Raw genomic sequence first — 12,846 nt, forward strand, 5'->3', positions numbered from 1 at the left:
AAAAGCCACACCCCAGTGTGTTATCTTCATGCAAATGGCAAAAGAAATACCATTTATAACTTCACTTTGTTCTTTCATCCTTATTTAATGAGTTGTCCAACTCGTTAATCCAGTATGTATTCTTTAAGGCTGCATTTTCCCCATTCCCCTCAAAATCCCAGATACACCCCAATCCTGATGTACAAAGGTACAGATCTGCCTAGCTACGTGTTATTTCTCCTCCTGTTGCTGTTCCTATGAAGGAAATCAAAATAGTTTTCCTTCTGATTTCCAATTCTGTATGATGAGAATGCAAAAATATTAATAATTAAAAACATAGCAAGAACAAAAATGCCTTCTACCACAGAGGAGAAAGGGAGCCGGTTGCTGTCAATGGTAGGTGCTTTTTATGTCAAATAAATTAACTGCACTTCAGAATGACGGTGGTGTGTCAGCCTTGTCATCCCCATCCTCAACTCCAATTATGTATCTCAAGGGAACGCATCTCAGAACACATTACTAAAACGCAGGTGTGGGTAAGTTAAACCACTAAAACATACACTCAGGCTGCATTCAAAATCCGACTGTGACCCCCAGAGCCAGGGGAAGGCACAGGTTTGGTTGCTGACCGTACCGATCGCTGCCGAGCTGCCTCAGCACAAAGTGCTCTGGAAATAAAGCCTGTTTGTGGGTTGAAGGATTCAGCATTGCACGTACATTTTTGGTGCCCAAAACACTATTGCTTACTTAAAATGGGACGCTATGCCATCCAGAAAGCATCATTTGCTGCCCAATCCCACTTCTCTCAACTACCACATCAGTGAAGAGGGCGGAAGATAAAGACTTTGTTCTCATCCCGTAGCTGACAGCTAATGGCTGTTTCAACTTGCACATGGAGCAGATTTTGCCCTCTGGAACACCTCTGTCACTCCAATGCCTTTCACACAGTTGCATGACTTCAGCGGAGAGCACGTTTTGGCCCCAGGGGTTCTGATGACAGTGGGAATCTGAATTAATTCGCCCAGCCAGAATGATAGTTCAAGAGGTATAAAAGCCTCGGAATCCGTGAGGTTTTTGCATCCTCAATTAAAATATTTAAATGGCCAGCTGCATTAAAGTTTATAAAGCAGAGTTAATTTCCTAGAGAACTTGGAGAAAAAGCCTCCAGAAGTTTGTCATTTTCTCCTGACAACAGCTACGTATTGCTGCATTTGCTTTTGTGGAGCCTGGACTGAGTTGTTTACCCTGTGCATCTCTTAGTATAAAATATTCAGTTTATCCTAAGCAATATCGCGGTTCAGGCTAATGATTGTTTCCCAGGACTGGAATCCATGCCCTTTGCATTTCTGCTCTCTGAGCAGCCAAATGCTACGCCATAGAATTGTTTTCTTCCTCTGAAGCAGCAGCTGGTCCCTTGGAAGACACCATAAGCATCTCTGCCGAAATCTGTGTAATTGCACATGTCGGCATGGTCTGTTCTTAACGGATCCTCTCCCAGACAAAACACTGTTTTCTCAAGCTGGCTTTGAAGACTGTGTGTGTGTTTAAAAATAGCTTCAGGAAGATACACACATATATTTTGCTATAAACTATGTACAATGTGTACTGTGTACAGAATATTAATTCTTCAATATGTGATTTTGTGAGATTGCCTCATTGGCTTCTTTATTGCTATACATGGAGCTGTTTTGTGTGCAAATATGATTCTAGACCCAAAGTTTTAGCTTGGCACAATCACAAAACAATATAGATTTCAACCTGTTGCTGTGTAACAAGAGTGGGTTTTAAGATAAATCTTTAATATGCAGTAAGTGGCTCTTTTCTGATCATACTTTGTCTAGCTAGAAAACTCATTAGCAGAATCTGGTGACCTGAATGTCAGAACCTCTGATATTTCAACAAAAAGCAAAATCCTTAATTCAACAGTCGACATATTGCAGAGAGATCTGCCGTACTCTCCTGCCTCTCTTACGACTCATAAAGATGAACTTTGTATGGGGGCAAGGGGGGTGGGGGTTTTTTGGCAAAATAACTAGAAATCCTAAGAAGCTCTGACTTATAAGTTTGATGAATTGCAAGCCGCTCGATGATATTTAATTATTGCCCTAACTTAGGCATACCTGTCTACAGATACAAAAGACAAGATGCACAGTCTTCAACAGGTTTCTTGCCAATAAACCCTACTGGGGCAGGAGTATCCTTGTCATCACCGTGCCGCTACTGAGACAGAGCGCAGCAGCTTCACAGAGGAGGTCTGGAGTAAAGCAGAGAGGTAAACCAGAACTCCTCAGTCCCAAGCAGGATCCTCACCTCCTAAGTAATCCTTCTGTTTGGCTGAGGAATGCTTCACTGCCGTAAACCTCTTGCCTCTGCCAGGCACCAGGGGAGTCATTATTGAGGGGCTTTGTAATGGACTGCAGAGCCTGTTACCTCCCAGCTCCCAAAGACGGATGGAGATGAAGCTGACAGTGACTTGAGGTTGTTAACAGCTGGTTTCACGGAGCTGATGATACCGACTCACTGGCACTAATCAGGTGAGATTAAAAGGACAGCATGGACAGGGAGCCGGACTCACCAAATTAAACATTCACACTTCAAAAGCTTTCTAGTTGAACAGCTGCCTGCTGCAGCCCCGACCTGTCCCCTGTTCTGGGGCAAGACAGAGTGGTTAAGCCTCCAGGGCTGTCAATCTTGAACCATTCAGAAGCACTGAAGAAAAAAATCACTTAAAAAATAAGATCTAGTTCAAAATGAATTGTGTAATAAACCAACTGGCACCCAAGTAAATCCATCATACAAACAAGTAGAGAGTATTTTCACTGCTTCCAGAAAGCGTTTGGACTCCTGGAGTGAGCTAATTTCTGTGCGAGTGACCGCAAAATAAACCTCTTGGGTAATGTAGTGATAGGTACTCAAAAATATGATAGATGGAGAGATAAGTTTACCTCCACTTTATGTACATGCACATTACAGTCTTGATCACATACTTTAATGGCAAAGCAGCTGCAGAACTTGCAAATTACAAGCTCTGGCTTTGTTTTCAGAGCTCCTGCATAAATAGTTGTATTTAAAAGCTCCAAGCAGGTGCTTCTTTCTGTGAATTGTCCTAAGAATGTGCTATGAGTCTGCAGCAAGGAATTGTTCCCAAAAATTCAGTATCATCTAAATTGGAGACCTTCAGTATCCTTCCCTTTCTCTTGTTCTTTTTCCCTGTGGTTCCTTGTAGCAGTTACTGTGCTGGGGTTAGGGATCACTGTGCCCAGGGCTGTTGATAAAGGTCCTCGGTTCCTCATCTGCTTTTTGTCTGGAAGAGGGAAGAACCTTCCTCAGATTCAAACTATTTCAGCTATTACCTTTCCTGCCCTTCTTACACTATTTTTACTGCACATTAGATAAAGCCTAGCTGACTGCTGCTAGGAAAATTAGGTCTTCTATTGTTTTAACATTAATTATGGAGAGTTCAAGATAAGGTTTGTGTTAGAAAAGTAGGGGGCTTGAATTTTACTTTCATTATAATTAGACAGGAAATTATGAAAAGGTGAAAAATAATTCATTGTAATGCTTTCCTCTAGCAAGCTAACAAGAAAAGTGCATTCTCGCACAGACGGAGTTCATGGTATATTATCGAAGCACCATTGTTCTTAATGTATGCCTCTGCCTGGGCACATTGAGCCTGTTTCTATTGCACGTAACATGTGGGCAGATATGGGCAGGATGAGGCCCTCTGACTCCCTTCCGTTCCATTGAGGGCCCTTTCTGTTACAAAAAAATTAGGCTAAATTAGTCCATGGTGTAACTCCATGGAAGCCATTTGAATTACTGCAGAGATTAATTTGAACCATCAGTCACTTTCTGCGTAACTTGCAAAGGACATGAAAGTATGACTAATCTAAGAATGAATTAATTGGGCAGCTGTCTCCCTTTCATTTGTACACTACTGAGACAAACATTTGGAATAAGAAGCTGTCCTCATTATAATTTCCTTCCTTGATGCTGCCTTGTGGGTGATGTTTATGACTACCATGTAACTACAATGTTTTCAGAATTTTTCTTCATGTGAAATTCAGGTTCAGGCTTTTAAAGGCACTTCTAGAGGGAGGAAAAAGGAGTGCATGGACCTTGCTTGGAGCTTCTAAGCAGCTGTAAAGATTGACTGTGCCAAAGCCCCTCAGGTTAGACTTCCCTCTGTAAGGGGGAACCATCTCAAGGTGTTCCCTCCATCGCTGATGTTGGTCTAACTCTTTTATTTCCCTCCAACTATGGCTCGAAGGCCAGTCGGGAGCAAGTGAAACCCACTCTTTAACAGGCCAGCAAAACTTCAGCAGTACTTCTACTTCCCCGCAGGATGGATGAGCAAAGGAGGTCCTTGCCACGGTACAACTGCTTTAATCTTTTTCTTCAAGGCTTTTTTTCCCCCACCTGTGAATACTGAGGCCCCGTGGTTCAGCATACATATAGAAAGGTTCATCCCACCATGCCTACAGCTCCTTTATCTCTCAGTGTATTGCCCATCACCGGAGTAGCTGAATAATTCGTGCATACATTCTATCAAGTTTCCACCACTTCTTTCTTTTCAGCTTCACAACCCTATTTAGCTGTGGTGTGCAGAAAAAGCGGGACACTGGGAGAGAAGTCCTTCAAGTCCATGGCAGAAGACCACTGAAGTTAATGAGGCTCTAGTGGAGGTAAGGATTTTGTCCATTCAGAGTCAGCAGTAGCTTCAGAAACTACCTAAGTGTCGTGGTTTAACACCAGTCGGCAACTGAGCACCACAGAGCCGCTCGCTCACCCACTGTGAGCGATGTGTGTATCATCAGTGCGTTATCAACATTATTCTCATACTAAATCCAAAACACAGCACTATACCAGCCACTAGGAAGAAAATTAACTCTATCCCAGCCGAAACCAGGACAATAAGGCAGGCTGAGGCTGGGAAAAGGATGTGTTTCTCCACCTTGTTTGCAGATAAGGAAGCGAGATTCCAAGGGGAATGGGTGATTTACCCACAGTCACACAGGAAATCAGCAAGAGATATGGAAATTAATGCTGAGAAGCATTTCACTGCCTTAATCATAAAGCCAATCTTTTCCCTCAAATGCCAACAGCATTAAATGTTCCTTTCCAATAATGGAATAAGCATAAGAGTTTCACCGACTTACAGTAATGTTTCCATCAAACATTTTTAGAGGGTAGGCAGAGCAAGTTAAAATGGTTGGTCAGTATTACAGCCTGTGTCCAACTGTAGGGACCCGGGACTGTAGCTGAACTGCGCAGGTTTACCTGTGAGAGTCCTTTCAGGATCAAGTCACGCTAAGGCTGGAAAATGCAAGGTCAAAACGTAATACGTGTGTTTCATTATATTTACCACTGATTAGGTAGGCTTTGAAAAATGTGGACTGAAACATTCTCTTGCTGGGAAGCTATTAAACTGTGAGACTAAGGGAATATATGGCTGAAATAGGAAAGATTCACATCTCCTGCCTACAAATAAATCACTTGTACATCATCTATCTATTTGACCATCTCTGAGTAGTATTTATATCAAGGTAATATCTAGGTAGCTGCCCAGAGAAGCACGTTTTGTATAAATACATAATAACTTGGGCCAAGGTCTGTTTTTATTTAAACTAGCTTCAATTCATTGTGTCTTAATTGAAAATAATGGTGTTACAGCAGTGATCAAAGAATTGTCTCATTAATTGTCTATTAAATCATTAGCTATTAAACAGAAACAGGAGGTCAAGAATGCAACACTCTCTGTTCTGCCCAAAAGAATATGAATATCTCTCCAATTACAAAGAAACAATAAAGGCAGAATTAACAGTGAAAAGAAGCTTAAGATTAGGCAATTACATCCACAATGCCCGACAACTCTTATTAGAGGGTTTAGTAGTACCACCTATATAGAAAAGGCAACACAAATTTGGAAGCAAAATCAATATCGGCTTTACCGAAGGGGCTTGTAAAGGGAATATGCATTTTTCTGAACAAATATACGCACATAAACCCCCGTACTAAATTTTAACTCAGCTAATTAATCGTTATGGATTCAATCTTGCAACCAATACACATATTTCCAGTTAAAAAATTATGCCTGAACAGCATTCAGTTTGAGAGCACCTCTCAGTAATTTGTGATTGAAATCCATTATAAGGATGCTGCAATTTTCACAAAAATAACATTACTCCCATTTTGTATGACCAGGATGAGGCAAGAGGAACTCAGTGAAGCCCACATTCAGACCTCTTGTTTTTGTTCATTAAGTCAATATATTAGAGTTGGGTGCCAGGTCTGGGAAAGAGTCCCAGAGGCGTTCTCTTCTGTCAGTGATTTGATACCCAAATAATTTCACAGAGCAGTCAAATGAAGACCTGATTTATACCCAACTTAGTCACTACCAAAAAAAAAGGGGGAATTACAGTGCAAATCTTGTAAAACCTGTGCAGAATTTTTGCCTGTGTTTTGGTCTGCTCTATCCAGGCCACTGAAAGGAACGGAAGGACACTCATCAACTTGAAGGTGCTTTGGAGCAGGTCTAATTCCACCTAGAAATACAACCCGTTTTGAAGAAGCAAGAAAGGAAGATGGTCAAAGGGCAAGAGCTTTGCTTTCTGGAAGTGTATAAATCCACAACTGCAACTGGAAATCTTGTCTCTGCTCACAGAGGTCATGTCAAGTCTTATTTAGTTCCCAGCTTCACTGGACCTTTTAAATTTGGGAACCAGAACAACCTCATGCCCAGCTTTGACAGGATATCCACATGGACATCTGCTGACTGAACTAAATGGACTTTAAACAGGCAGTGTTTTGAAATGCAACATCTCCCTGACATCTGCAGATACTAATTTTATTAGTGGAAGAGGAATAGGAATCCTTTTCCTGACCTTTTCCTATCTGGTTCAGTCCAGTATTCTCTAACTACAGGAAGTCCTAGAAATACTAGAAACTAAATTAACAGAAAAAGAAGTCCACATACACCGTCTTTTAGATCTGGATCTGGTTTTCTGAAGTGCAAAGAAAAGACAGTCTCAGCAATATGCTGATGATATATAACTTGGTGCTTGAGTTTATAATATGAACAATTCATTGTGAACTGATAAATAATAGCCACTAACCAGATAATGGCTGTATGGTATGCAGCAAAAAAAGAACAGCAAAATTTATCAAGAGAGTCTGTTCCTTTGACAATTAAGTTAGTCATAAACAAAGATATTCGTTCATGTTCCTTCCGGTAAGGACTTTGAAGGAAATGTGGTTTCCAGAAAAAGAAAATGTGATTTTTTTCTTTCCCCATCTGATATATAAGGGAAAATATAGAAGCTAGAGCACAGACTCAAGAGACCTATCCCATCACTGGCTCAGGCTAAACATTGCAACAGTCACTTTCATGAAAAGAGGCTATTACACTGATGTCCTTTGCAAAATGCTTTGAGGTCTGAAAACTGCTAGGCATCATTATTGTATAACTAAGCCCCAAGCTATCAACTTCTCTGAGGATACAATGGCACACATGCCTCTGCCCAGTAACTTGAATCTTATTTATGGGTGATTTGCTTTCATGTTAAATGGAGATTAATCTTAATGGAAAAAGTTGGAAGCAAGTAGAGGTTGCCTGACTAAGGCTTTTGCCCAAACCCATCTTGCCTTTCCTATAGCTACCCAGGATCAAATGGATGTCATCTTTCACCTACCTACTGGTCTCAGAAAGAGGAAATATCTACAAAATGTACAATTGCACTGCAAGCTCTTTAACTGCAAAGGAATGTCTTTGTTGTTGGACCTAAAATGTAATGAAATTTTGTTTGTTTTAGAGAATGTAATTTATTCCAAAAATTGGTAACAAGCTTATTCAGAGTTGTCAAAAATAAGGTGAATTTTTTGTTCCAGCATATTGTCTTCAAAATAAATAGCTTTGCTCTGTGCAATTTTTTATCCAGCTAAAGAATGTGAAAATTTATCTGACGAAGTACAAGCTACCTGTTAAGACCTTTGCAGTCTTATCTACAAAGAGGTTATAATAATAGGTTCAAAGCACACACGTAAAGGATGTGGGTTTCCAATGCGATCTGGAGAAAACTTAGAGAAGTGCTCAGGTCTGGAATATATTCACACATGATACAACTGATGGCTAGAATATGGGGAGGAACTTGCTTCTTGAAAGCTACAGAGAGAGTTTATCATAAGATCTACAGGTTACAGGATTACTATGTAAAAAGGATGACTATACTACCCTATTTTTATAGCATTTATATACAATACACTGCACTTTCCTGGAATTGAGACAAAGAAACTACCTTTCTAGGACTACTCTAAAAAATTCATAAATACTACACACACACACACCCCAAATAATTGTAGTCAATTCTTAAGTTCAGTTAAAACAAGAAAAAACACCCCCAAAACACATAATAAAACAAATAAACCTGTTAAAGATATTCAAAAGTACCTCTTTTATGCCTAAAAATAATAATGAGCTAAAAGCTGAAAGTCATGCAATGGTGTCAGAAGTCATGCACTCAATGTCTGGATACATTAATGCTATTTTCATCTCAATGTCAGGGAGGGAGAACCAGTTGAACATATTATTTAAAAAAAAAAAAAACAACAACCAACCAAAAAACCAACAAAACCCACAACATTGTTTAAAAGCTCCCAGCTCTTGTTTTAAGAATTTTTGCAATATGGTTGTTATTTTCTATTCTCTGTCATGCTCCTCCAGATTTTGATACAGTTCAGTATCTTTACTTAAAAGAAATTCCTGACTGGAAAGCAGGTGATGCAGTCAGAAGCACATAGGAAACCTTGCTGCACGCTGTTACAATATACTGCATTATTACTATTAAATAATGGATGCAGAAAAGCCACACAAGAACAAAGATCCCTGTGTAGGGAGCTGATTTTTCCCAAGTAGGATGTATCAGACAACACGTTCTTTCTCATCAGCACTGGCTGGCCAGCAAAGACAGACCAGGACTGCTCTTTCAGCATCCCTGGCCCTCTCTCCCATATGGAACACGCCAGCACAAATGGCTCCGCATCACTCTATGGAAACGCGCTAACCCTGCATAACCTCTGGAGACCACTCTCCTCATTGCGCAGCGGAAACAACCCGCCACCGCAAAACAGCCATGACCGTAAAACAACTGGTTGATGTAAAATCCCCAAAGTGAGCTAGGTCCCAACATGGTGGTGGTGGAGGAGAAAAGGGTGAAAACTCCGTTCTCCACCTCAGGTGGGTGCCTTACCTTTATGACGTCTTCATCAGCTGATTTGCACTCGGTGGAGTCCGAAACGTCGACCACGGACCCATCCTCCTGCACGGCAACAACCTTGACGGGAACAGACACCGTTTTGCCTGTCAGAATGGCCGTGTTGAGGACTTCTGTGTCCTGTATGCACACAGACACAAACGAAGGACGGGCGTTAGAGGAACATGAAGCCATGAGAACGCGCAGGGGTCAGACTGATGAACCAAAACCCTGCCTCTGGCAGGGATGGGGCAGAGGAGCGACCCTTGCACACACCCTTCCTGCGAGCTCCCTGCAGTCAATGGTTTAACAGTTTTCTAAGCCAAAAGTTGCATCTGGACCATCAAGTTCTGGTTTTGACAAACACATGGATTTACTCTTTTTGCGCCCATTTACAGGTTTGGCTGCTGCGGCAACGAAATCTGTAACACAGTTACGCACGAAAGCACGTCTGCGGCTTGGCAGAACCACAGTGCTATTCGCGTGCGATCTCCAGAGGGTGTCAGCAACTCTCCCGCCCCTTTGCCCCAAATCATGCCAGTGATTTGGGAGGTGATTATCAAGCATTACAGTAACAGCATTTCTTCCTTACTGTTCCAGCTAACAGTGTTGCGAGTTGACCAGGACATAAATACATGATGAGAAAAACTATGCATGAGGTAGGGTATTACAAACTAAGCAATGCCATCCATATAGAATTTTTTTAATCTTTCCCCATCAAAATCCCACCTAGAGATGTTTTACCACATTTATCTCTAATCCTGATGAATTCACAGTGCTGCCACTCTAATGACTCCATTAACACAGCCTTCCTCTGTGTCTCGGTATGGCTGCAGTTTGATTAATTACTCCAAACGAGTTGCTACAGAGGTCCCTGCCTTGCGTAAGCAGGTATGCAGACTGGAGGGGAACAGCCTCCGAAGGCCTACAGAGCAGCTCGTCTCTGCTTCAGCAGGGCTTACTGCAGGCCCAAAACTTGACACGCATGCGGGGCAAGAACGATCTGTGCTTTCACAGAGATTCCGCTCAGCCTTCTCGAAAAGCCTGCAATAGGAAATACTGCTTTGAATCAAGCCACTTTTCATTTTTCAACTTCCATAAAACTAATTGCTTGCCAGTTGGAAAAAAAAAAGTTGCTTCCAACTAATCTAACTTTAAATTCCATTATTAGAATTGGTGGAAGAAGAAATGGATTTTAGTGAAAAATTTGATGGCAGCTTGCATAGGGAGATATATTCACTATCATTTGCTCCTGTCTGCTAGCTAGATTGATAGAAAATAATGGGCATTGACCACAAGCTAAGGACAGCTGGAGAAGACCAATAAATACTTGCAACTAAGATGTATTATTAATCAATATTCGGAAACTTCTACAAAAAGCACCCTGAATTAAATGAGTTGAAGTACTAATAACACTAGTGCCAGCTAACTAATATAGTCTACTAGAGCTTTATGGGCAGTCATGTTCCAGAAAAGCATTTAAGCATGTACTCGAGTCCATTTCTGTTCCAAACAGCACTAAAAGTACGTGCTCAACTTGACACTTAGACTTCGGTGTGATTTAAGCATGCGTTTAAGTGTTGTCCTGAATAGAGATGCTTTTCTGAATAATACCTCATGAAATAAATATACTGTCTTTGTTCTGTTCTCTGCGAGACAGAAACCAGATGTTTTACACAGTAAATGACTGTCTAGTTTTTGTTTATGCTGAATGGGCTCATTTATAACCAGCTGCCATCCATGAGGGAGGGACACTGGGAAAGAGAAGTATGTGACAAAAATGGAAGTGTGAAAGAACAACGGTAAAACCTTTACAAAGACTGAGGTTTGAACAAAACTGAGAAGAAAATGCACTGCCAGGTGAAAGAAAACATTAGATACACCTCAGGTGGAGAGAGGTTGTAGAAGACAGACAAAGAGAAATTGAGGGTGCTTCATCCACAACTATGTCAGAGAAGAGGTAGTTCGGTTCCACCAAAGCAACAGCAAATATCCCATAAATCCTAAGCCATGAATCCAATATAAACATATGCCAGACATATGCCGAAGACATTGTGGTCCTGTGTCAAAACGCTCCCACGAAGCAGTTTGCCAGTATTTCTAAGCCATTCTTCAACAACAGTCAGTCTTCTTCAGTGCATCGGGGGAAACAGTATTTTTGCCAAGGTCACAAACAACGAACACGCGACTAATTCTACTTCCAAACCCGCCTCCTGTTAGCACAGATCTGTAACTCCTACATGGCAGGGGCAGCCGGCACTTGTATGCAATTACGGTCTGATCCAAAGCCCTACTGAGTCATAGATGAAAGGCTTCTTTTGACTTCAGTGGACTGGGAATCAGGTTCTCAACAGGCCTGAACTAATTTCCCCTTTGGTTTTTGCACTGTTTGTTGTATCACCCTCGTGTTGACCCTCATGTGTGACAAGGAACAAACAAAACCGCTAGCCTCCTTTTAACTCTAAGTGCTGCTTAGCTACCAAGCCAAAGTCAGACTTTGATGCTGTGAAGGATAATGCAAAGTTTATAAAGACATTTGCATTCCTTTTGGAAACTCCCAGTGAAGGTGAGCATGAGAGAAAAGGTCTTAGAAGAGGCACCTCGGGACCCCGCTATTTGCGGGTGCTCTGAAATATGCTCATCCTACTCGTGACACAGGCACTGTCCTGAGCCTTCCCTCCTTCCCAGCGTGCACAGGTACCCACCGTGCTAATTAGCTGGTGCTGCTTCGCGAAAACGAGACTTCACTGCTAAGCAATTCTACTACATAAATCAATATTTCAGATGCCTGATGCCCGGATTGAGTGTTACACAAGTATAATAGGCTGTGTAAAGACCTTTTTAAGAGCTGGCCATTTATAGACTGAAAAAATATACTTCCTCTGAGGAAGAAATATGAAGGCAGAACTGAACTAATTGACTGTCCATTAGATTTATAAACAGACTATTTTTTTTAATGCATCTTCAACAAGTAATAGCATTTAATCTAGATTCTGTGAAGCTTGTTTTATATTTCCATGGTAGGGTTTACTGCAGAAAAAAAGTCTTACTGAATTTGATACACCTGCATCTGAAATGTAGAGAGGAGTAATAATGTTGATTTACATAGGCAGGTCTTCCTGTGTGGCACAGCATCAGTGAAACATCTGGAACAACACCCAGGGACCACCAGCACAAACCTCTATCTGCTGACCCTGCAAGGTCCCCGGCGAAAAACCAGGAATCTCCTCCTATTTCTTTTGTCGAGGGTTTCAGCTGCGAGATACTGACAAAACCTTCAATTCAAGCAGCCCAGGTGGAAGCTACACTTCATATTGCAGGCTCTATCCCTGAATAATAATTATGTGCGTGTTTATCTCCAGCTCCTTCTCTGTACCTGAATGCATTAGCACTTCAGCAGAGCTCTTCTTAATTACAACTGTAACCTGCTAATAGCGTTTCTTTGTTGTCTGAAGGAATCTACTTCTTATCCAGCCTAGGCTAAATTAAAATTTAATACAACATCAGGTCGCAACAGAACTAGGAAGCAAATGACAGCTGTTTAATTAAAACCTAAAGCTGATTAGATGGCACTACTGAGAGAAATACTCAAGAGGAAGAGCAGAAAACTACTGAAACT

General features: G+C 41.3%; 1 protein-coding gene across 1 annotated transcript in view; it reads right to left on the reverse strand.

Moving 5' to 3' along the window:
• Positions 1-12,846, reverse strand: part of TMEM132B (transmembrane protein 132B) — a gene marked incomplete at both ends in the record, with an annotated part of 254,308 nt that overhangs the window by 34,603 nt on the left and 206,859 nt on the right. Inside the window, one exon of the mRNA XM_082324682.1 lies at positions 9,225-9,368. Within this exon, the coding sequence (XP_082180808.1) occupies positions 9,225-9,368 (144 nt within the window). The remainder of the gene's footprint in view (positions 1-9,224; positions 9,369-12,846) is intronic.

Source organism: Platalea leucorodia (assembly GCF_965183815.1).
Source record: "Platalea leucorodia genome assembly, chromosome: 12".
Lineage (NCBI taxonomy): Eukaryota > Metazoa > Chordata > Aves > Pelecaniformes > Threskiornithidae > Platalea > Platalea leucorodia.